Genomic DNA, 25968 nt, shown 5'->3' with positions numbered 1-25968 from the left:
AAACTGTTTTAATTGAACTTATATTCATTGAGCTTTAGAGGCTAAGCATGATATGAAATCTACTCTCACTTCAATAAGGCTCATAGTCTAATGAGGGAGACAAACACGTATACAATCTTGTGTGCTGAAAGGTAGAATTTTATGAATGCTTTTATAAACATTCGTGTGGGCTAAGATTTAACTTCAGATAGGGAATTGAAAAAGTCCTTATGAAGGTAGCATTTAAAGAATCTAAAAATGTCTTAATATATCAGGTAAAGAGAATGGTGGCATTCAACACAGAGGATCTAGATAGAGCAGAGGGACAGAAATGGTCCCTGAGGCCAGCATATAGTCCACAGATAGGAATTTAGGGGAGATGATGCTGAGAAGGTAGTTTGGGGAGAGATTTTGAAGGACTTTGAATGCCTCTCTAAATAGCCAGTTTCCTCCCCCTGGCATTGGGGTATCCTGGGGAGAGACATGATCAGAGTTGCTCTTTAGAAAAGACAAGGTCACAGGGAGGGACCTCCAGAAGGCAGGAGGGAAGAGACATTGTGATGCATTCTTTCTTCTACCTCCCTCAGGTAGATTTTTGGTTAAAGAATCAAAGGAATGATCTATTTAGAACTAGATACACATTATTTCTTAGAGTTTCAACTGTTGCTATAAAAACCAGTCATCAATTTTTTTATTTCCTTTAATATCTACCTAATCCTAGCCAAATTTACCCAAACCCTTGGCCTCTTCTAATCTCACCTCCCCTTCAATTCAGTAGAACTAATCTCATCATGAGGGTGTACATTACTTGAGTTCACAAAATCTTGGCATTTCCCTTCCTCCACCTGAATGCATGCACTAAAAGGTAAGAGCACAAAATCGCTTCCATCCCTTTCTAAAATATCATGTGTGTAATGTTGTTCTCTCTCCAACCTTACATTGTATGAGTTAGGAGCTTTAGATAAATGCTTTGAGTACCAAGGGCTCTTCTACTTGCTTAGCTTCCTCAGGGGGATATGTTATAGAGCCTTTGACATTGGTACATGCGGAAGATGGCATTTCAAATTAGAGAAAAATACATACTATTCAATAAATGATAAAAATCATTCATTTTATGGATAGTATTTGTATGTTTCTTATACAAGCATGACTTCTGGAAAGTTAGAAAATTTGCCTGTAAAAATATTTGGACAAGATTCTCTAATACTGCAATCCATTTGTAGTATTTTATAACACTGGGCTAGGGAAGGCCTTTTAGACCTATCTTAAAACCAGCAAGTCATATAAAAAGAAAAATAATACATTTGATTATGGAAAATAATTAAGAGTTCTTCTGTACCAAAAAGCAAACCACAAAAACATGTGCAAGAAAAGTCAGATATATGCAAAGAGAAAAAAATATTCAAACATTTATGATAAAGAATTGAATAACTGTTAAGAAGCATACTCAATAAAATATTGGCATTTTTCTATTTCTGGAAAATACATGATGATCCCACCTGTAAGAAATCTGTTCCCAAAGCTGTGGGTTTATATCAATGATATTTTCATCTAGAGGACAGTACTGACCCTTAATTCTGAGGCCATGAAACTTCAACTCATCTGGAAAAATACCTGAGAATGGAAAGTTATGAACTCTAAATAGAGTCATGTTGACTCCTGAGGGCTTGGGACATTCACTGAAGGTATTTTATTTTTTTCATGTGTTTTCAAAGTGTGCATAATAGTACTTACCTACATCATCTAGGTTATTGCGAAAATGAATACACATTACTAAATCTTTGCGATCCATGGATAAGCATTGTTGTGTGGTGAGCACAGAGAATTGTTACTTTATTTGTAAGCTTGTGCTCAAATAAATGCATGATACTTACATAAAATATTCACACTAATTCATAAATCATACATTATAAGAAATAGTTTAATTAGCTCTTAGGGAAATGTTGTGCGAAGTTCAAATTTATATGGCCTGTCAGCTGATTTTTTTCATTTTAAGGCAACAACAACAGCAAAAAACAGACAACAACAACAGCAAAAAACATGCATTTTGTCCCAGCACATTGCTCCTTTTTGCTTTATGGCATTTAATTATCTTATTATCTATACAACTTGACTATTTTATTTGTATAATATGAAGATGAGCAAATTGAGGGGGAAAATGTCAAAGTAAAATAAGAGAAACATAAGTAATCCTCCAAGTCACTTCTTTGAATTTTGGACAAGGATATAGACCCTTATCTTAGTAATGATCTTAAGAAATAATTTAGTTCTGCCCCTCATTTCACAAATAAGGAATTTGAATCCAGAGTGGTTAAGTAACGTGCCCCTAGGGCACAGACCTAGCTGAAGGCAGAACTGGGAACACAGCCCATATCTTCTAACTCCCAGTCCAGTGCTCTTCTCCTCAACTACCAGAGGTCCTCAAGGAGTCACAGTACCTATATTGTCTGAGATTTTGTCTGGAATCTTGGTAGGTTTATGCTAGATCAAGACCATAGTCAGATTTTTTTCATGCTGTGCTAATACACAGAAGAAATTTGACCATTTTTTACTTGCTGGAAATCTTTGGACTTTGTGAAAACTAAAGTTTAACATTTTGATTGTATATTATCAACACTTAAGACCTTCAGTTCTAGATTTAGGGGTTCAAATGGTTACACTATCCCATGAGTAAAAAATAATAATGATAATAATAATAATGCAATGCAGTAACGACCTTCTGGGCAGCTGTGCTAACAGATCTACTCTAGAGCACTGACCCCAAAGCCTGACTTATTCAGGACTACCTAGAAGGCTGTATAAAGCCAGTTGTTGGGCCTGCAAATCTGGAGAATTTGATTCAGTCAGACTGTGCTGAGACCAGATCCCTGTTTTTACAAAGAACCTTGGGTGATTCTTGGGTCATCCAAGTTTTCTAGACACTGTAATAGAGCACAGTTTTAAGGAAGCAGGCTTCTGCTTTCCACTATTGCCCTATAGCTGTCAGTGGGTATAAAACTGAAATACATAGTGTAAATGATTATGCTGCATTTTGTAAGTAATTTTTTTCTTTATAGCTAGTGCTCATTTGTTTAATTACAGGTAAAAGAGAGGTCATTCTTCTTAATGTTTGAGTGAAGAAATGAATGTTTTATGTGATATAAATGTGTAGCCTTATATGATTTTCATGTTCTTGGATACTTGAGATCAAATTATACTATAGAAAATAGTTCATTAAAAAAAAGCAGCAGCAGAATTATTGATAGTAATTCAGGAACCTTAAAATAACCTTTATCCCAATGACCACATCATCCTTTATATGCACGCATTTTATGAATGCCAAAGTAGAATTAAGGAGGAGGCAAATCCAACATTATAAACATATTTACAAACTTTATTTCTGAAAGCTATGTACTAATCTATTATGATTACTAATTTTCATCTAATGTTCTTCTACATTTTGGAAGAAATTTAAATATGCATAATAATCTTAGCCAGTTGTAAGTTTCGGGCAGAACAAAGGAAATTGGCTTCCTGATTAGAGGGTAGAGGACAGATATAAATCTAACTTAATCCAAACACTGAGCATAATGAAAGAGTATTTTAGAAAATCATATAACTATCAGTGTATATTTCATCTTTACTAAATCATGATGACCAAGGCCAGATCCTAATGTGTCTGTATGTATTTATGTAAATACATTTTTAAAGCAAAAGTTTAATAGATCTGTCATGCTTTAGAATACATTCTATTAATCATTTCAATAGAAGCATCATGTAAATACTCAATTTTATTATCCATTCACATGAAATAATATTGTCTTTGAGTGTTAATAAAATCTAGGTGTAATAAAGTGGATAAAGTAAATATTCAATTAGAGAAGATTTTTTTTAAAAACTGGACATATTTCCAAGGATTTATATTTCCTATATGTAATATGGATAATTATTTGTTTTTACAAGGCAATGGGACCAATGGTTTGAATTGTGATCAACACCTAGTCAGAAAAATGAAGTGGCTTTATCAGCATTACTCCGTATGAAACCACTGGCATGTCTCAGGAGAGAATAGGTGGAAATTTTTCAGCTTTCAGGCAGCACATTTTGATTTTTTTTTTTTAATTTAGGAAGTATAACAATGGATTTTAGTATTTGCCCCTAATTTCTAAATTTGTATAATCATTCATGAAACCTTAAATCTAGGATTTAAACTCAAAAAAAGAAAAAAAAAACTTCAAAAACTTTCCCTGACATTTTACTCTCCAGTTTTAAAGTACAAAATAACTTTTTGAAATGCCTCTGTAAGTCCTGGTGGTGGTCGGTTTCTTTGGAAGACTCTGTTTTGCTTTGGGGAGAGAGTGCACTTTCTTATGAAAGAGACAGGGAAAGTTTTACCTGTCTGTCTCTTTCCTGTTTTTTTTTTTTTTTCTCTTTCTTTTTTCTTTTAAAGATTGGTGATAAGGAATTCTAACTACTTAATGAGATGGGAGAGGCCTCACTCCATTGGAGTGGAGGAGTCCAGGTGGAAGTTGATGGATTGGACAGGTAAAGAGAAGAGTCCCGCCCCTCATGCCTATAGTTGGGTATATATTAGGGAACCTAAAAGTATGTAGAGAGAGTGAGAAAGAAAGAGAGGGACCTGAGTTCTGTTATCTTCTTAGTAGATTTATACTGTGAGGGTCTCAGAGGGGGTGGGGGGGTTGGCAAAACCCTGGAACCAGAAGAGAGGACAGCAGCATTGATCAATCTTACAGCTAACATGTTGTACCTGGAAAACAATGCCCAGACTCAATTTAGTGAGGTAAGGATTTAAGATTTTAGCACTTCATTTAGAGATGCTTTCTCAGTTTTGGTTTTTAAAATAAAAAGATGTTTGGGGTTCTCGGTTACCCAATGTAATGTTTTTGCAGATTGTATATGGGAATCTCCTTTTCTTGGTTAATGTTTTCTGTAGTGGCTCTAAGATTATTATTATTTTTTCTTTAAAGTAGGAGATGAAACTTTTGGAGAAAAGGGAAAAGAAAAATTTCTGGTTAACATTGCGTATTTGAAGAAATCCAATATTCAGGAATTTATAAAATCACTCTTTTTAAGAACAGGCTGCTTTAGCAGATCACACTTTGTTACATACATTGAGTTGATTGTTCTGATGGATATTCATGTGTCAGGGAGATAAATTAGTTGGCTATGTTGTCTTTACTTAGTTCTATAGCCAGAGTTCATCTTAAAAGCAAATGAAGTTTGTTTGTCTCAAAATGATCAGGTGGTGAGATTTGGGTTTCTTTTTTTTTTTTTTTTTTTTCTGAAAGCCATCTTCATTTTTAATTTTATCAATCCAGGGACCCACTTAAATCCTGAAGAGATTTTAGTAATGTACATATTGTCTGGTGATTGACTTGGATGTTTGCTGTGTAATGACAGAGGTTTCTAAGAGCAAATACATCCTTAAATATTATGCATGCACACATGTAAATGTTTACCATAGCAGGCGAGATTTTGTTTAAGAAATTGATGATTCTCTGATTTCTTAACAAGTTTGACTTAGGTATTTAAATCACCGGGCAAAGAGGATAAGGAGGGGGGGAAAATCCTGAAGAGACTGTAGGGCTTTGAGGAAGTTTCCTAAGGTTGAGGGAGGTCTAACAACAATATTAGTTTACATTCCTCAGAATAGGGCAGCTGTGTTGACACTAATCAGATTGGGGGGGGCTGGTTGTGGAGAGTTCAGTGTTTCGGATGAAAATGCTTGCAGGTGAATGCTTGAAAAAGTAGGCTGGAGTCCTCAAACTGAGCTCCTTAAAAATCAAAACAAAATGCATAGTACTCCAGGCAGACCGCAAAGGGAAGAGGCGAACAGAGGGCAACGGAGCCGGCACTGTCACATTGACCATGCTATTGTCTAGACACCTGAACTGTGTAAATATAACAGGGGAAATATCGAGTTATCAGAAGAAGGAAAAGGAAGTGTCTATTTTCCTTTAAAACATTCAGGCAGTCCTACTTGTCCTCAGTAGAGAAACTTGAGTTTCTTGTTTTGCTTTAATATTGAAAGTTACCTTAAAATTGAGTTGAGAGCTTAAACTCATCAACAATTCTTTTTAAACGGTGATAACTTTTTATGATCTTCTTGTTGTGTTCTATCGGATCCCATTTTGCTCAGTCGCAATCTCTATGATCCGTCTGTTACATATATATGCCTTTGTTCCCGAGCGATTTCACATAGTATTTATAATCAGTGTAAGATCTGTGTAGCTAAGTTTTATAAAACAGAAGAAAAGTTGGTTCACAGATATCTTTAAGAAAAGCTCAGGATGTACAAAGTGGAAAAAACATTATTATTTTAAAATGAATGTAATGTCATGAAAAAAACTGCATAAACACTGTGATTAGAAGATCTTTATAGGGATTACTTTTAGGTAGAGGCCAAAGAATCAGCCGTATAGGAAAATATGACATCCTTATGATGAAAGAAAATACCTTTACACAGGTCTGTGTTTTTCAAAAGCGTTAGGTAAATGTGTGGTCAGGAGCTCAAAAGGCAGCATTTGTCTGTTTCCTGTTGGAATGCTGCTTAGGTGCACAGAGGAATCTATGAAAAAAAAATATGGCTGAACTTTTCCTCCCTCCCTATGTTTTTTGGTGTATTTACTTCATGATTTTCATATCCTTCCGCCGGCATATTGTGGGATTGTTTCATGGTCAGGGTTCTGTTTTAGTTCTTAGGGGCAGCTTTCTTTCCATGCACAGTGTACTTTCATAACCAGTCCTCTACAAAAATGCAGCTCTACATTATAGACTATGAAATGCCTGGGCCACCTGGTCCCAAGAATCCTGAAATTCAGTGCAAAAGTTATAATGTTTTGGGATTCATATTTATTAGCAACATCAATAGAGAAATAGCACTCTACTGTTATTCCACAATAATTTTTTAAATAGCCAGGTTATGAATAAAAGAAGACTTAGAAGTTTCCGCAAAAAAATCAAAATTACTTGAGAACTATAGTGTACTCTCCAACTTCAAATAATTGGTTGGTTTAATTTACAGGCAATTTCTTTGAGTTGATGAGTAAAAAGTGACACAAGAGCCGTATTCCTTTTCGATTCCCTTTTTTCACAACTTTCCAGTTATTATCACTTCAGCAGAGCTAGATTGGGTTTGCTGTAATGAACAGGAAAAGTTCCGGAAGGGAGGGGAACCTGGGCAGGATGTAACAAGCTGGGCTTGAGGTTCTACCCTGGGGTTACAGTGGTTTTACCCTGGGCTCCGCTACCCACTGACTGTCTTGAGACCCAGCTCAGACTTGGAGAAAGATAGGCTCAAAATAAAGGAGCTTCTTCACTGATTAAGTTTTAGTTCCACTTTCTTGCTCTCCCCCACCCCGCAAAAAACCTAGGCTGCATTGATGTGTGCATATGTGAATATGTGTGCAAGCACAAGCATGTGTAAATGTGAGCAACAGAGACCCACACTCCATTTTAGAAAAGATCTTTATCAGAAGTCCTCATCTGGGATTTTAAATGAAGGAGGAAAGTTTTGTCTAATGAATTAGGATCGTAACAAGAATTCAGGGTTCATACACCAACACGCTTCATTTAACAAATCACAGTTAGTGATTTTTTCTTTCCATATTTGAGAGTACTCTAGGAATATGATTGAGTTCTGCTTGTTAAGACTTCTTTTCTCAATATCAAGGAGAAATTGAAGACCCTAAAGAGGGCTGTTGCAATTCATAGCATATGTTCCAAAATAAGCTTTTGTGAAAAACCCATTGTGAAAACCTAGTTGAATGCAAGAGCAAAAGTGCTGAGGTAGCAGTGTGAGCTCTGAGTCCAGGTCATTGTCATTTAATTGACCTCTGGGCCTCCATGGTCAAGGAGAATAGTCTCTCCTACCTCAGTACTGTTCAGACAGGCTGAACCATTTTGTTTTAAGAGGGAGTGATTTTTCTTTTAATACTGTTGTTTGCTAACTAAATGCATTATCTTAAGCTTTCCCATGTTGTGCTTCTGGGATATTTAGCCTCCTGTAAAAATAGCAGTGGGCAAGAAGCAGAAACTGCAGGTTTAATTCAGGTGTCAGTCAGGCTGCATCCCTAAGTTCAGGCTGTGGCATTGGATTGCACTACTTGTTTTCCAATTGGGTGCCCTCAAGCAGAGAGGGGACTGGGAGAAAGAGATCTAAGATTGTAGATCATAGATCGTACCTTCCTTCATTACTATTGGAAAAATGATTTGGTGATAATGAATCACTTATCCTTTATCTCGATTAAGGAAAGTATGTTTGGTTTGTTCTTTAGGAGGGCAGTGATCCTCAACGGGGGTATGGGGAGTACACCATGAATGAATGCTGGATCATCTGTAGCAACCAAAAAAAAAAAAAAAATACTGGCTGCTTTATTTTTTTATCATATTACATTCATTTTCTGAACATACCTGTTAACATTTTTTTAGACAATGTGCCTGAGAAGATTCTCTATTGTGCTTATTAAGGGTGTATATATTTAAGGTCACAAGATTTGTTTATCAAGGAAGGATTTGGATCAAATGGTTGAGAAATATGTTGCCACAAATGCACTATAGCTTTCTTTGATGTGCATGTGATTGCTTTGAGCGGGACCTGACCTGGTAGGAGAAACAGAAATAGGTAAAAATCTTCTCTTCAGATTGTGATGATCAAATCAAACTTTTTTTGTCCTATTGAATATTTTTTAACTTCTAATTAATTTTTTCTCAAACTTTTTTTATTTGTTGATAGACATTTTATTTATTTATTTATTTATTTATTTATTTATTTTTATGTCATACTGAGGATTGAAACCAGTGCCTCACACAAGTTAGGCAAGTGCTCTACCACTGAGCCACAGCCACAGCCCTAACTTCTAATTATTTTATATTAAGGAAGAATGAGCACAGGTAACCAAAATATATCTCAGTGAAAAGTAACTTATTCTTATCATTTCTATTAAAACTTTACTGTTTTGAAGATTAAAAATTGTCCAAGCCCATGCACCGCCAGTTTTCATTTGATGTGTGATGAGAAAAAGGTTAGGTTACTGATAAAGTGTCATTGTCCAGTGCCAGTTTAGGAACTCCTACATAAGGTACTCAGTAGGGTTGGACATTTTGGTCTAGAAGATAATAGGTTGAATTTTTAAGAAGTAAATGAATCCCAAGATTAATCTTATTTCTAATCTTTTCAAACATACCTCAGAGGCACAAGAAAATAATAAAGTGTAATTTTTTAATGTGTCCATTCTCTGAACATTTTATAATTTGCACTTATGGTTTTTAGTTGAGTTGTACTTTGTCATTATTCATTTAAAGTAGTACTGAGAAAACTTCAGATTAGAAAAAGAACTGCTCTTTCTTTTCAAATAAATGTTTAAAATCAGTTATGTATATAATGTTAGGCTCTAAAAATGAGTTAAGAAAATACTTCTACACTGAGAAGTTTATAGTTCATTGGCAGAGTGAGCCAATTATACATACACATACAATTATAACATAGGGAAGATCCTAAGTGTCATGTGAGAAGTGTGAGCCATATAAAGTAAGCAAGCAAGAAAGTCCCAAAGTAGGAAGATCGAGAAAATCCACAAAAATATGTAAGATGCCACTGCACTTGGAAGGAGAGGTAGAAATTTCTGTTTCCTTGAAATGTAAGAGGGAGGAGAGGTAAAGTAATAAACAATAGAGGCACAGGAGTGGGGTGATGGCTGGTGCACTTAGAAATGTCCAGTAGTTCCTATGCATTTTGAAAGCATAAGGTGATTATGAAATACAGTCAGGAAAATATAAGATAAGAGCATCTCCATGAGGACCCTAACACTGAGAGAGTGTTTAATATAGTGACAATGACAAGCCACAGAAGGACTGCAGAGAGGAGGGGTGTGTTTGATCTCTTTTAGGGAGCTCTTGGGAAGATAAATAAGTTCACTCTAGAAATGCCTAGAAGTATAAAAATGCATTTCTCCACCTGATACTTTGGCTGCCATTTTTGTAAGACCATCCATCACTTTTCTAGAACTTTTAGAAAAGTAGAAATGGATTGTTTCTAAGATCCCATACAACTCATGTGTTCTCTGCCCATAGCCCTCTTTAACTGTGGTCTCTGCCATAGATAAATTAGGAAACATTGGTCTTAGTTTGTCTTTATTTACACCAGCTGTTCCAGCATAACTCTTAATAACACCCCTTTTCACTGTCAAAAGTATCCCAGTTCAGACAAATTACTTGGTTACTTTAAAAATAAAGACCCCATTTTTGTTTCAGTCTTTTCCCCAATACACCACTCCAAAATGAAAAAGTAGTCTAACTTTGCCTGTCACTAGATGCAATGATTTTGATATACCAGCCATAAACCATTTAGATTATTTCTCCCACTATAAGAAATCATTAGGAAAGTAGAAAAGAACACCTTTTAGCCGTGAACCCTGGAGAATCCACCAATCAAAGGAGGATTTTAGATGCTAATAGATGACTCCAGTATAAAATAGGACTAGTAAGAGACACCACAAGTTCTAAAAAGAGGAACAGAGTTTAAGGTGTTCATGATGAAGGTACAATTTCACATGGTCAGAAGACCAGAATTCATCTGAGAATGGGGAGGACCAAGGTTATTCTGTGTAGCATGTAGAAAATGAATGAAGACACAAAGAACTGTACCAGATCCCATGAAGGAGCATAGTATATTGATTTAAAAAGGGAATGTGTTGATTTTAATGCTGGTCTGCATTTAATATGTATGTCAAAAAGGGAAGCTTCCATTGAAACAGCAAGACAAGATCGTAGGGGCTGTTATCTCACTAAGAGCCAGGACCTTCATGTTTTTAAAGTATGAACAGTGTTCAGAATTCAGGATTCTAAACTTGCACTGCACTTTGTTGGCATAGTACAGTGAGAGTAAAGAATAAGACCAAATGATTGCTTGGGTTGGGAGAAGTAGAGGATTTCCTGCTCAATTCCTTAGACTTTGCCAGAGACTGATAAGGCATCTTACCTTTTTGAATCGTGGTTTATGTTTTAAAGTTAATCAAAATTAGGAACAAAATTCAGACTGATTCTCTATGTTAATTAGGAATTAAATTTTATTCGTTAAATATTCATCTTAGATATAGGATAAAAAAAAAACCCTTTTTCTCTGGTCACTGTTGTAAATGCAAGTAGTAATGCTAGAGCTAAAGTATGGCATTTGTTCAAAATGAGAATCCCAACTGGGAAGTAATACTAATGACTTATTAAACAACAACAACAACAACAACAAAATCCCACCCTATTAAATCATCATCAACAACAAAAACTTCAGTATCACAAATGAAAAATCTTTGTCATAAAATTTTCAAATTTCGTTTTGAAACAATAAAACATATTTCCCTTCAAATATAAAGTCCTAAATATCAGGAGAACACATATCTTTACCCGCATTAATATCCTCTCCTGCCATAGCCTCCTTCACCACTTCCATCTCACCCAGGAAGAAAACAGGCAATTTGAGAAGGCATTAATAGGCTAAGGCAGGAAAGATGGGGGGGGCCACAGCTAGGTGGCAGCAGTGATGTTGGGGCTACTGGCTTGATTTAAAGCTAGGGAAGGGGTAGGAGGAAGAAGGTGATAAATAGGGAGACATCCAAGCTTGTACCTCATTTTTTTCTCTTCCTTACCAACCTGTTCCTCCACTTACACAAACAGATTCTGAAAGTATCCAGTCTTAGCATGTGATTGTCCTCCTTTCCACTTCTTTCAGACATTATGGAAACCATGAGGTTTTACCAAATGCCACATTGCTCTTCAGCCTCATTTGAATAAGTAGTGAAACTGAATTGTCTACAAAGGCTTTTCAGAAGCAGTACTTTAGACGTCTCCACCTTTGATTCTCTTATTTAGGATGATAATGTAGCACATCTGCACTACACAAAACACACTCCTTTCTGGGGGAAAAGAAAAAAGAAAAAAAATTATTTGAAATTTGTTTCTAAATTTATTCTGTTTGATAAAGCATAGCTTTATACACTATGATTTATAAATAAAAAATTTTAAGTTTCTTTACCAAAGACAATGTGAAATTGGACTGCTATGGAGATTTGCGCTGAGATGGCTTCACCAGATAATGCTCACCTGTCCATTTAAAATTCAGCAACTGTTGCTAAGATAAAGCACATGTTCTAGGTGAGGGAATAACTGGCAAGAATAAAGCATTTTTGGAATGTTAGTGAATGTGTGTACATAAATGGATAAATTGATATTTCATGCAAAACTTGTAATCGGGATTGCATCATGCCTGGGTTTCTTAAATGGGGAAAAAATTATTTTTAAAAGCTGAAAGAGGGAATTTTGAATCAAGCTATGGTGTGTTGCCAGAGGCGGAAATTTATGAAACTCTGTCAGCCATTCTGGAAACACTACAAAAGAAATAGTTCTACTTTCTTATTGGTGCTAAAGCCACTAATAGGTGCAGTTTAGTATAATACCCCTGTGAGAATTACCACCCTCAAAAGTGAGCTCGCTTTGGACAGAACTCTGCACAGGCATTTTCTTTTTCCTTTTAAGCTTGCGCAAAACACCCAAAGGGGCCATTTCCAATCCAGGCAGTGATCTTTTTCAAGTTTATTCTTTCTCAGATCACAGAGACAATGGGGAATGTGCCCCGTTTACTCAAATCAGTCTGGATTAGTGTCACCCTATTGATGGAATCGGAATTAAAAGGAAAACCATTACCCTCTCAGAGCAGGACATCAGATGTTTTGGGAATGGCTTGATTACTTTTAAATAGACTATATGAAAGTTTGTTACCACACTAAGGTGGAGGACTCCACAGGCACACAGAGAGAAATGGTCACACTGGGTGAGGTATGAGTTCTTACAAGCCTTAGTAATTCCTAGGGAATTACTTCAACAATGTCCAGTGCTAGAAAGGCAAACTCAGAATAGTGAGATTTCAGAAAAGACTCTTTTCTAAACCTTTTTTATTCCCTCAACATTGCCACATCCAAGTATTTATCTACAGGTCCTTTCCAGTCATTAAGGTTCTGCCTTAAAGATTTCTCAGATCCCACCCTTCTGAATGAGGCCTCCACCCTGTACACATTTTACTTCTCTGTATACCAGATGCCCTCTCCCTAGACTAAGGCTGTTGTAGAGTAGAGGATATGTCTATTTATCTCTATCCTATAATGTTCTCTGGATGTCTTGGGGACAAGCATGGACTGCTGTGGCTTGAAATGGTATCTTCAGAAAGAAATATATCATACGATATATGATATAAACTAAGGAGAGACTATAACTAACCTGTGCAAAAGAAGTAACGTGCTCCCATACATTACATAAGCTTTGTTCACCTGCCTGTTTTGCAGACAACAGAATTATATGGTTTTCCAAAGGCCAAATGATTTCTGTGAAATGCGGATGCTAATTCATCATAAGGGCAGGGGGAATAGAAATACTTTGGATTAGACAAAGGGGAATGAGGGAAGGGAGGGGGATGAAAACAGGAAAGATAGGATAATAATGTCCAATTCATTTTACTATGTGCATATGTGATTATGTGACCAATGTAATTCTACATAATGTACAACCATAAGAAAGAGAAGTTATACTCCATATATGTATGATATGTCAAAATACATTCTACTCTCATGTATAACTAGAACAAATTTAAAAATATATATATGTATATGTGTGTATGTGTGTGTGTGTGTGTGTATATATATATATATATATATGTGTGTATATATATATATATATATATATATATATTGTTTTCATCAACACATTGCAAGTTTTTTTTTTCTTTTTGTTGATCCCAGTGTTATTTTCATTATAATTCCAGTAGGAAAAATGTTACATACAGGGTAGTTTCCTAAGTATGAAAGAACTTGTACCCTAATAGGTAAAAAATGTGAAGTAAATGTTGCTTTCACATAATTGATTACCCATGAGGACAGAGAATGTGTTTGATTTAAAAAAAAAAAAAAAAGCTGAACAGATTAGATTTTTATCATGCATTGCAATCACTTTTTAAAAGTGTTTACCTGAGTCAGTTTGTTCCCTGCATGTCTCCCGATCATCACCAGAGATGTGGGTGGTTTGATCTGGGTGAATAAGCTTGATGATTTGCAAACACTCTCCTCTTTTTATTTTCTATGGTGTTATTACTAATGGATGCTTGTGAAGTCTTGAAGTGAGTTTGCTCTTAAACATAGTGGCCCAGCCTTTTGTTTTTTCTTGAAGACACTAATGAGTTGTTATAATTATTAAACTGATTGATGGATTGTTGCTTTCATAGTGGGGTAAATAGACTGAAATGAATACTTAAGTGCCCTTTCAGAGTAGGAAATGCCTTCCACACAGCTACAAACTTCAGTTTTACTTTGCTGTTAAAAAGCTTAAAGGGATACTCCAATGATATGTAAGTCTCCATGTCTAATTACAAAACATATTAAATAATTGAGAACTGTGCCTCTAATATAATAAAAAAAAGTATCAATCAGCAAAGCATTTGAATAGCAAATGCAAATCAGAACTCTTGAAGCTTCGACCCTCAATTGAATACACTTAGAATACTAACACCCAGTAGTATACTCCTTGTTTCATGCTTCAGTATTCTTGCAAATAAAAGCTCCTATTTTGGACTCTGAGGGTGTATTTTAAAGTCTGGAAAATGATGTCATGAATTTATATCATTTCCGAGAAATAGTTTGTGAGTTGGATAAACTATAATCTTAGTTCCTCAAAACATACATTTGTAAGCCATTAATTAAGTCATTATTCTAAGCTAAATTCTGGCTAACTGGGCAGAAATCATGGAAATTAGATAGGGAGGAACCAATTCTGTGGCCTATATACAAGAAACTAAGTGTCACTCTTAAGTGTATTTCCAGGTGATTTCTTTCCAAAGCAACCTGCATCAGTTATAATGGCCATCAGTAGGAAATGAAAAATGATATGACCAAACAGTTTTGGATTTTTATTGCTGACCTAGATGCATTAGAAACAAAATCTAGATCATCAGGTAAAAAACACTGCCTTGGCACCAAAGTGTGTATGTGTTCATTTTAAGGAAGTGGAAGCTCATTAATAAACTTCTCAGCTAGGTGTGAGCTACCAGGTGTTACTCACTGTATTGTGAGTGACAGGACTGGCTATTCTGCTACTAGTTCCCATAAAAGCTGAAAGTAAAAGCACCATTCCCACCTACCAAGACAAGGTAAAATGCAAAGGAAATGTCTTGGAGAGATTATTTGATGATACTCTATAATGTTCACCTGGCAATAATATATGAAGAGGTAAATTTCATTTGGACACTTTTTTTCAAGATAAAAAAAAAAGCAACACTTAGTTGTTCTAGAATAAAAGGGATACTTTCTGAAAGTGATTTTTATTTTGTAGTGTTTTTACATTTATTCTTTTTAGAATTATTTCCTAAGCATCTACTATGTCTCAGAAAGTCCAGGTACTAGGGATTTAGCACTAAATATGCCAAATATAAATAAGACCATTCTTCTTAAATTGTGTATTAGAGAAGACCAACATCAGAAAATAATTTATACAGATAGCTGATTTTAAGTATAATCATGTGATACACAGAGAATGTGCTAGGAAATGTGAAACACAGGAGCATAATCAACCTGAGCAGTAAAAGAAGGCTCCTGGGAGATGATGTTGAAGCCAAGAGTTGAATGATGAATTGGGAAACAGTCAGGGTCTGTGAAAGACTTGAGGATTGAAGGAGTTTACCTTGAGAAAACTGAAGGAAGGCCTAGTTGTTGAAGGGGAGTTCCAAACAGCAGCTCCTAGGCCATTAAAAGACTGAATATGTCCATCTTGAGAGTCATATGACCAGAGTTGTTTGTTTCTGGTAATGGCTTGGAGGAGCTGGGTCTCTAACTCTGCATATATACCCACTTTAACCCTGGTTAAAATTTTATACCCTATGTTTAATGGGCAGGAAAAAAAAAATCTGTAGATAGAAAAGAGATGTGCTTTCCTTGAATGTAACTTTTAGATAAAAATTCCAGGCAGACGTTTGAGTGACTCCCGTTCACATGTAATCAGAAATGAGGCTGCTAAAGCGGGTAATTGAGCCGGATTTACTGGTTTCACATTCTGGCTCTTGTTACTACCTTGGGCAAATTACTTAATCTTGAGGCGCTTCAGTTTCCTCATCTGTAAAAATATATGTAAAACATGGGATGATAATGATACCTAACTCCTGAATATTAAATAAATAAATACAGTTGAAAATGCAGTGCATTTCAATATTATGAGGCACATAGTAAGGACTCAGTAAGAACAATGATAATTGTAGCAGTAGTAACTAATAAAGCAAATATTCTTCTTATAGAAAAGCTTGAATGTAGGTGCTAAATATGTGCCAGCTTTTTTTTTTTGTTTGTTTTTTACCCTTCAAGTTCATCATGATTTTATTAGAATTGATATATTTTCAACTTCATATCACATTCACATTGTGTTAACTCACAATTTCTGAAATAGATTAGACAGATACACTAACAAAATTATTATTATTATTATTATTGGGGCTATTTTAAACTCACTTTAAAAATGAGTGAAGCAGTGGGCTGGGGTTGTAGCTCAGTGGTAGAGTACTTACCTAGCACATGTGAGGTACTGGGTTTGATCCTCAACACCACATATACATAAATAAAATAAAGGTATTATGTCCACCCATCCACAACTAAAAATATTTTTTTTTTAAAATGAGCAAAGTTTTATTGCTGAGCTTCTGAAGCCATGGGAGATTTTTCCATATAGATGGCTGAGCTTTAACTGAAGATTTTGTTATTTTGTGCTTTCTTCTGTCATTACCATGTGTGCAAAATAAAGCCAGTAAAACAATTGATGGATATGGGTTTAAAAAAATGCCCTCAAACACAAAATAGAGAAAATGCTTTTTGCTTCTGTTTCAAGAAATAACTTTTTGTTTGAGTAAACTGAAACACTAAACATTTTTCTCTAAAATCTGGATCAAGAATTATTGAATATTAAAATGATAGACTTCTGCTTTCTGTTAAGACTGTACTAGATTGGCAAATAATAATGTGTGTCAGATTTGAGATTCCTCATGATTTTTATTTTGTTCATTTATTGTGGTTACTGAAAAGGAATACTTCTCAATTTTTTTTTCCTTAATTGAGCTCTAGATATTGTAATTTAGCTATACTTGGATCAAGTTTTATCTTCAATACATTTCCTGCTTCCTGTCTTTTCAAATGCTATGTGTAGTAATTGTAGACACTTTTGTCCACCCAATTAGCCAACTTTGTCTGGCTTGCCAGTTAAGACTTTAGGGGATCTCTCTCCTAAATAAGGAATCTTGACCCTTTAGGAATCTTGACAGTTTATATAAGAACATAACACATTCTCATAACCCCTCTGCCTACTCTCTTTCGTGATATATGTGTACTTAAATGCTTTTTATTCTAACATTTTGTTCATTATTAAGTGTGTGAGTCTATTGACTTTCCAAGCATTCACTATTTAGGATCATTTTACAAGACAAAAGCAGTGAAATACTTCATTTTTAACAAAATCTGGTTTTGAGAAAAATGTGATGGTAGATGCATTTCTAAGGTGGAAAGTTGGTGCTTTTGCTTGACATAATACAAATATCTTCTTGACCTCAAAGGGAGTGCTTCAAGTTAATTGTGTTTAATTCTAGCATAAAACAAACCATCTTTCTTTGAGGTGGGGCAGGTGGTTGAAGACTTAAAAATGACAAATATTTCTCCCTTAGGCAATACTTGTTGAAAATCACTATCCTGCTAATATTAGGGGAGGAAAATGTAGTACTGTCTGCTTAAGTATTATCGAATGAACACTTTGTAAAGCCAGGGTCCCAAAGAAAACTGTTTTCCCAGGAGAAACTACAGAATGTTCACTAAAGCTCCTCCATGATGCCTGAGGTGAAAGGTTATACCAGCGGAGGGAACTATATATGCATTCTAAGACAGGAGTTTGAGTTTTGTTCAGGGAATTATGTACAAAGGGAAAAAAATCAGTTATGAACCTGTTTTCAAAGTGGTCTTATGGCGTTTTTTAAAAGTAGCCTCACAGAGATGAGCAAACAGCGTGTTAGAACTGATATATTATTTACATTGCATCATCAGATTCAGTCTCCTCAATTTTACATTGGTTTTACCTTTTTGGAAACTAAAGTCCAATGTGTTCAACTGTAGTGTCCTGGGGGACACAGCCCATTAGTGGCAGTGTTGGGTCTTGGACCCCATGTTATTCCAAGTCTAAGTTCAGAGTTCTCTTGCATTATCAGGATCCGAGAGAAATGTAGGATTACTGAAACCGGTTCCATTCCCTAGCCTCATCTAACAGTCACTCCGGGATTATAAATACAGTTTCTTCCTAATGAAATTAGGAGTACAAGGTATTATTTCCTGTATCAAGGATCTGTATGAATTGAGATAAATGATGATTATAAATCCCAATAGTAAACTCCCCTATACCTTTTCTGGTTCCTATTTCCATTTCAATTAACCTCTTACCATTTGCTGTTGGCTTTGTTGCCATAAACTAGTTAGTGCAGATAGTAATATCTGGCCCAAAGGACTTATAATCTCTCTCTAATATTGATAAATTGGTGGAGAGATTTTCAGGAATACAAATTATACTTATGTCCCTGTTTCTACTGTATTCTTCAAATGATTTGATTGGAATCGCTTTTTGGTGTTCAATCCTTTTATAAGAAAGTAATTAAGCCATCAACTTTAAGAATAAATCTAGTTATTTAATATTGAGCACTGTTTATAATAATATATACCAACACATTATTGTTGCACTTATGAGAAGAAATATCAGGCTTATAATATATTCGAATCTGAAATCATTACAAAGACAGTGCAGGAAAAAAAAAAAATAAAATGAGCTGGGTGCAGTGTAGCACACCCGTAATCCCAGTGATTCCAGAGGTTGAGGCAGGAAGATTGTAAGTTTGAGAACAGCCTGGGCAATTTAAGGAAGACCCTGTCTCAAAGTAAAAAGTAAAGGGCTGGGATGTAGCTGACCAGTAAAAGTGCCCCTGGGTTCAGTTTCCATACTACAATAATAATGATGATGATGATAATGATGACAACAATAAATAAAATAAAATTACAGGAACTGTATTTATAGGACATTTTAAAAGATCAAACAGAGAAAATCATGTCCTCTCTATTGCTATTTTAATTTCTAGCATCTGAACTGAAATTTAGTGAACAGATCAGTCTGTAAAATATTGAGAATGTAAAAGGACTTATGAACAAAAAATAAAAACAACCAAAAATAATGAATAAAACCCTCTTCATTATATTAGGGAACTGATGCTTATATTTGTTCTTTTTCATGGTGAAAACAAACAGCTTTAAGATTCAGGCCTGGGTGCACCCATGTTTCAGAACACTCTGTGATGCCCTGGGATATGCTAAGTTCCTGCAACAAAGTGTGCTTCTGCCTTCCTATTAAAGTTGCCTAGTCTGTGATGAACTTGAATATATTCCAGTTCTAAACATTTCTGATAGTAGACTTGTTGCCTGGACCTAGACTATTTCAAAGTTCTTTCATAGGAAATAAGGTACCTTTTAAAATCAGAGAAAATAATTTTCTTTTTTTTTTTCACTTTATTGGGATTACAGAAGCTATTAGACAAATTGTATTCATTTTCTTCTCCCATACTTTGTGAAAGAAGATTGCCTCCTCTTTTGGATATGATGGGATAGATATCTAACATTGTCATGCATTCATATTGTTATGCCTGTAGAGTGTGTTTAGGTTATTCTGAGATCAAAGTACCTTATAGTTAGAAAGGGAGAATTTACTTCCTTTTTACTTAAAATGTTCTAATAAACTTTGTTAGATAAGAAACACATGGGACATAAGGGGCCAAACAGTGTTATTCAAGGGCAGTTTTAATGGCTGATGTGAAAATGTTATGTTCTAATCCCTGATACTCTTACTTGTCTTTGACGTCAATAAGCATTGCCTTAATATCCCATAAATACATTTCCCCTCTGTGTTTATAAAATTATTGGCAATTAAGAAGGGGCCCAGGCATTGCTACCTTCCCCCTACCAACTTGACTCTGGTGGAAAACGAGAAATAGATATTATTCACTGACCTGGGTGAGGGCTAGCTTCATAAATATGCAAACCATGGAGTTAGTCAAACAGTGACTGTCCCCTAAAGAGTGATGTGCTTTGCTTAAAGCCCTACTATCACTGTTTCAACATTCTTAATAATTGATGAACAAGAGATCCTGCATGCTCATTTAGCGTTGTACACTTCAGGTTATTTTCTTGGTCCTATCACGTGTTCTTCTTTACTATGTTGCTGGGCCCTTGGCCTACAATCATACTCTGTCAACACATGCAATCTCTCTTTTAATCAAAGAAATAAGCAAATAAAAACCTTTTTACAAAACTAGATATTTAAATGATTAACTTCCAAAGAACTGTTTCCTATGGAGGGCTTTTGACTTACTGATTTTTAGTACTTTGAGAAAAGTATCCAAGTAGATTTCCAGTCGCACAGTTCTTACTTGGATGTTTTTGTTAATTTTGAACTAAGTAGTGCTGGTTTTATGTTTTTTTAAAAAAAAATTGAATATAATGCTCAGGTTCTGTCTTTAAAGTGTTAATTTGGAAACATTTCAATTGAAATGTGTTTTTTCACTTTTATTTTGGATAATACGCTATTTTTTTTTTGCAATATTGAGAAATGTAGCTTTATCATATGAATTGAAGCATTAGCATTAGGAAAAAGTTCCATTGTTTTTTAAGAATAATTTGTTACTTGGAATTATAAAGAATTTTAAAACATGGCATTTAAAAGTAGACCCATCAATCCCCGCTCTCACTGGGCTTTGAATACAGTTTCTGCCTCTTTGGTGCCACCCAGTATGTTCAGTTTTCTTGTGGTTGCAAGGGTCTTCTTTGTGACTCTTTGGTAAATGGAATTTCCCTTTCTCTTAAGTCTTTGGAGAATGGGTTAGTGTTTACTCACTGTCTTTTAAAGCTGGGCCCCAAACTTTTCCCTTTATACATATTGGGGAAAAACATTCCAAGGGCCCCTGCTTCTTTGTTCTCATCCAAGCCCACAATTAGCTGTAGTTCCTTCCTGTAGCAAGGAGGCGGAGGAAGGGGTGGTCCAACAGTCATTTACTGCCTGCTAGAAAGTGCTCAGCCAGTTTCTTTGTCCTTTTTGTCAGGGAGGGCTGCCTCCCTAATTGTACTGCTGTAGGGAAGCACGTGCCTTTGGGTGCATTATCTGATTCCTACAGGAGGTTAGGGAGTGCTTTGTATACTGACCCTTAACTTGAACACAAATAATATCTTTTCAACCCTCTTTCCAGGCGGTTGCCTCAGGCTTGGATACCTAGAGCTTTAGTTCAGCCAGGGGCGTGGACGCATCTGTACCAGCCTGGGCCTCAGGTTTTATTTTCCTTCTGTAGTTGCTTTACCTGTAGTTCTGCCACACCTGTCAGGAGGGGAAGCCCAAGATGGAGGATAGGAGAGGGGCAGGAGCTATAGAAGTCAGAGGGGAGAGAAGGCGAGACCAGCAGCTGCTCTTGTCAGCAAGGGGATAAGTGTAAAGAGATTAATAGTTATTTGCAGAGCAAATGGGGAGGTGGCATTCAGCAGTGGAATGTGAATGCATGAATGTCATGGAATGGGTGTGCAACGATTAACATTTAGACAGATGCTCTCTGGACTGAATGGAATGGCTGAGTTCGTTTCTCCTCCTCATGTTAAAAAGAATTAAAGTTGAATAGAATAATTTTATTATACTTAAAGTTTAAAATTTAAAAAGAATTCCAAGCCCCCATTTCTTAGTGAGTTTTTTCTTCATGGTTTTCCTCAGCTTGAAGAGGTATTCCAATGGAAGAGCCAGCTTTCTTGCTTCTTTAACAAAATGTGTAATGATAGGGCTGCCTTCTTCTTGCTTTTGATCTCTCGATATTTCAATAACCTGAAGAAAATATGAGATTCCCATGTGTCAAAGGGCTTAACAAAGGGAAAACTGTTGCTTCTTCTGGAAATATGCTCAATTAAGCTAGGCTTAGGACCCTGACTCAATAATCGGGCCCTGGATGTGATGGCCTGGTGTGACAGAGCCCTGGACTCAAAGCAGGCTTAGTCTCTAAATTTCTACTCTACCGATTAGTTGATGCTTCTTACCTCCCCTCTCCGGTAGTCATATAATAAAGTTGTTTTGTAGGTGAAATGGGAAGAAATTAATCTGTTACAAACATCTTACTGAGTCCTTGACTCTGTGCTCAGGTCCATTCACATAGAAGACATGAAAGAAGCTGGCGGATGGAGTGACATGAGCTGATGCACTTCTGAACCATATTGAGCAGAGGATTTTATTCATGATTAAATTGTGATTCCCTTGTACATGTTCTACTCTAGTAAAATGCAAAGAGCTGCAAAGAATTTTTTTTTAATTTTAAAATTTAGACCAGGTTTAGATGATACCGTAGCAAGTTACTTTAAAATATATAGTTGAAGCTGGGCACAGTGGTGCAGGCCTTTAGTCCTAGCTACTGAAGAAGCTGAGGCAGGAGGAGCACCTTAGCCAGTAGTTCCACACCAGTCTGGGCAACGTGGCTGGAAACTCATCTCTAAATAAATTAACTGATTAAAAATATTTACATAAGATTTTCCTTTACCTGCTAGCTACCCATTCCCCTTGAGTCTTTGTGACACTAGTTTTTGGGGTGGGATCAAGGGAACATTATTGGTGCTCTGGGATAGAATGTGGAAGTAAAGGGCAAGAAAAAACTTGAAGATTATTTCATTTTGTCACATATGGATACACACACACACACACACACACACACACATATATATATATATATATATATATATATATATATATATATATATCCATCTCACTTGCCCAGTATGATGGTTTTCCTCACCCACTGGGGTTTCTCCCAATTCCAAATTGGACGTTTCCTGTTCCTTTTACCACCTTCCCCGTGTGTGTGTGTGTGTGTGTGTGTGTGTGTGTGTACACATACATGAATGTCATGGAATGGGCATGCGGCTATTAACATTTAGACAGATGCTCTCTGGACTGAATCGAATAGCTGAGTTTATTTCTGCTCCTCATGTAAAATAATTAAAGTTGAATAGAATAATTTTATATGATATAATACAATATATTATAATATTAATCATATAATAATACATGCATATATATAAAATGATATATATATAGTTTTACATATATATAAAACAATATGATGCTTAAAACCCTTAAATGTATCAAGTGGTCTTTCTCATTCTGAATACTATATGCCCCCCTCCCTAGGGAGACTCATACCTGTGGTATAGTTCTTCTTTGTTTTGAAGTATCCCTAAGCATCTTCTGAGCACAGTGCACTTTTTGCCTAGTCTGTGAATAAGCATGTATTCTACTTGCAACACTCTTGAGGATACCCAAAGGCACCATAAGAACCCTGTGAACTGTGAAGATCATTACAAACACAGGCCTCCAACTCCTCTTGACGGTTCTGTGTATCACAGATTGCCTGTTTTACTTTTCATGTGGAATCTTTGGGGCCTGAAGGGGACTTCTGTAGAAAGTATGCACCAAATGATGCCTGTTTTGGAGTACTGATCTTGGCTTAGATGGCTGATGTCAGGGTTTCTGGGTGTCCTTGCAGCCACAGTACACGAACCTGGGGCTCCTAAACAGCATGGACCAGCAGATTCAGAACGGCTCCTCGTCCACCAGCCCCTACAACACAGACCATGCGCAGAACAGCGTGACAGCGCCCTCGCCCTATGCGCAGCCCAGCTCCACCTTCGATGCCCTGTCACCATCGCCGGCCATCCCCTCCAACACTGACTACCCGGGCCCGCACAGCTTCGATGTGTCGTTCCAACAGTCGAGCACCGCCAAGTCTGCCACCTGGACGGTAAGATCCCTGGCATAAGTTGCCATCTCACTTTGCCCAGTACCAGGGTCTTCCTCACCCACTGGAGTTTCTCCCAATTCCAAATTGAGACGTTTCTTGTTCAAGTTACCAACTTGCTACAAACCTACCTCTACAGCTGCACACAGCACCCTTAGTTCAAATGAATACTAAATTAAAATGTTGAAAGAAAAAGAAAGAAAACCTTTCTCTATATAACTTTTATAAGAATACATATTCTTTCAAAAGTTAAAAATGATTTATTCTGTTTTACAGTTTATAATGCATTCTAACACAATAATGGCTCAAATATAAAGGAGAAACTTACAAAGCTGGTTTTAACAGACTGATCAAAGAACGTTCCTGACCAAAATGGCATGCATGTTTATAAAAAAAAAAAATTAACATTTACATGGATTATACAAATCTTCCAAATATATCATCTTATTGAAAAATAACTTTAGAATTATTTTCACAATTCTTTTTCTCTGTGGAAAAAATATGATTCTTTGAAATTTTTTTTCTCATTTTTACCCTTTATATAGTATCTCGTTCACTATAGACTCAAATCCAGTGGTACAGAGTTTATTAAATTATCTACACTCATAATGTTGATGACATTCCAGCACAATTTCACATCTGTTCCCTCATTTTGGTCTCACATCTTTGTGAAGTAGGTAGGACCATTTTATAACTCCTGTTGTGCTAGTGAGGAAAGCTGAAGAACAAGGAGATTAAGTTGGATAAAAATCCTGAAATTTACAGAGGATTTTTTGTAGCTGGGTGGATTTCTGATGTCCGCCCTCCCCATTGTATCCTTTCCTTTTCCACTATTTCACATCAGGGTGTCTGCCACAAAATTGTCCTAAAACTTATTTTATTTTACTGTGTTCCTTTCATGGTGTGCAAAGTGGTTCTGTCACAGCTCATGTTTCAACCATGAAGTCTAAGTAGCAGCTTAAAACTCTGTCTTTGCTCCACATGTTGCTAATCAATTGTGTGGTAATCTTTAGTCTCTTTTGTATTTATAATCCTGGAGATGGATACTGCAGGTGAGTCACTTAAGAGTTGCAGGCCTCACATAGATGGTTGATTGATCTAAGTAAGTTTCTGAGACCAGGGTGACCATTTTGTAAAGGAGACACATGTGGCTTAGGAGGGTGATCACTAGTTGGACATTTATAATCACAGCTCTTCAAAGATAACCGCTACTTGCTTGCTTTACTGAGTCAGGACTCCACTGTATTATGAATGGACTTGTCTGAGAGGATGACGGGCATATTGAAGTCACTAAAAGAACAACTGCTTCCCTTCTAAAGTCATGTAAGAACCATGGGGATGAAACTTGCTACAAGTACATCAGATCAGTCCCATCTCCTCACAAAGAAATCTTAAGGTCTTTCTGCAGTCAGCACATTCCCCAGCCATCTTCATTCAAAGCTCTTCTCTGAGAGTGTATTGTCTCACAAAAAGCATTGGGGATCTCCACCTAAATAATATAATAGAAAGAAAAGAAAGGATTTTTGTGTAATGCATTGATACAGTTTCCTTCCAAATAACAGCAGTAATGTCAATACCATGAAAAAAGGCATAGGCACTTGGGTGTTGAGAAAAGAGTAAAGATTGAGAGCTGGAAAACATGGATTCTAGTCTTGATCTTCTGTGTGACCTTAATCAATCACTTCCTCTTTCTGGCATTCAGCGTGTGCATCAGATGAGGATGAAAACAGTGAACATACTATGTTTTCTGATAGTCTTAATAATCAGCACAGAAAGTTCTTAGAAGGAATTTGATCATAATCAAGTATTTTGTCTGCCATTCATGAGCAACCTTTGCTAAATAATTTGCATCTTTTGGATTTCTGTTTGTCTTCTGCCTACTTTGTAGATTTTAGAGAAGACGCTTCATACTAGTGCATTGCATGGTGTTTACATTTTAATTAAGTTTCTTTCTTGCTTACAAGTAGGCTTATTTTAGGTTTAGTTGCATTTCTTCTAAATCTAGGACACTTGAACCCTTGTCTGAGTAGCTGTACCTAAGAAGATATTCTTTTCTTAGTCATGGATACCTGTATATACCATAG

The 25968-nt window shown here is 36.1% G+C and overlaps 1 protein-coding gene across 9 annotated transcripts in view; it reads left to right on the top strand.

The window, feature by feature from the left end:
- TP63 (tumor protein p63) overlaps positions 1-25968 on the top strand; it is a 233155-nt gene that overhangs the window by 133898 nt on the left and 73289 nt on the right. For all 9 annotated transcript variants that reach the window (XM_081301289.1, XM_081301290.1, XM_081301292.1 and 6 more), the window contains one exon: positions 23633-23887. In XM_081301289.1, the coding sequence (XP_081157415.1) occupies positions 23633-23887 (255 nt within the window). The remainder of the gene's footprint in view (positions 1-23632; positions 23888-25968) is intronic.

Source organism: Spermophilus citellus, assembly GCF_964194105.1.
Source record: "Spermophilus citellus genome assembly, chromosome: 7".
Classification (NCBI taxonomy): Eukaryota; Metazoa; Chordata; class Mammalia; order Rodentia; family Sciuridae; genus Spermophilus; species Spermophilus citellus.
Note: the sequence above shows the minus strand (reverse complement) of the source record. Positions and strands in the feature narration are given on the sequence as shown.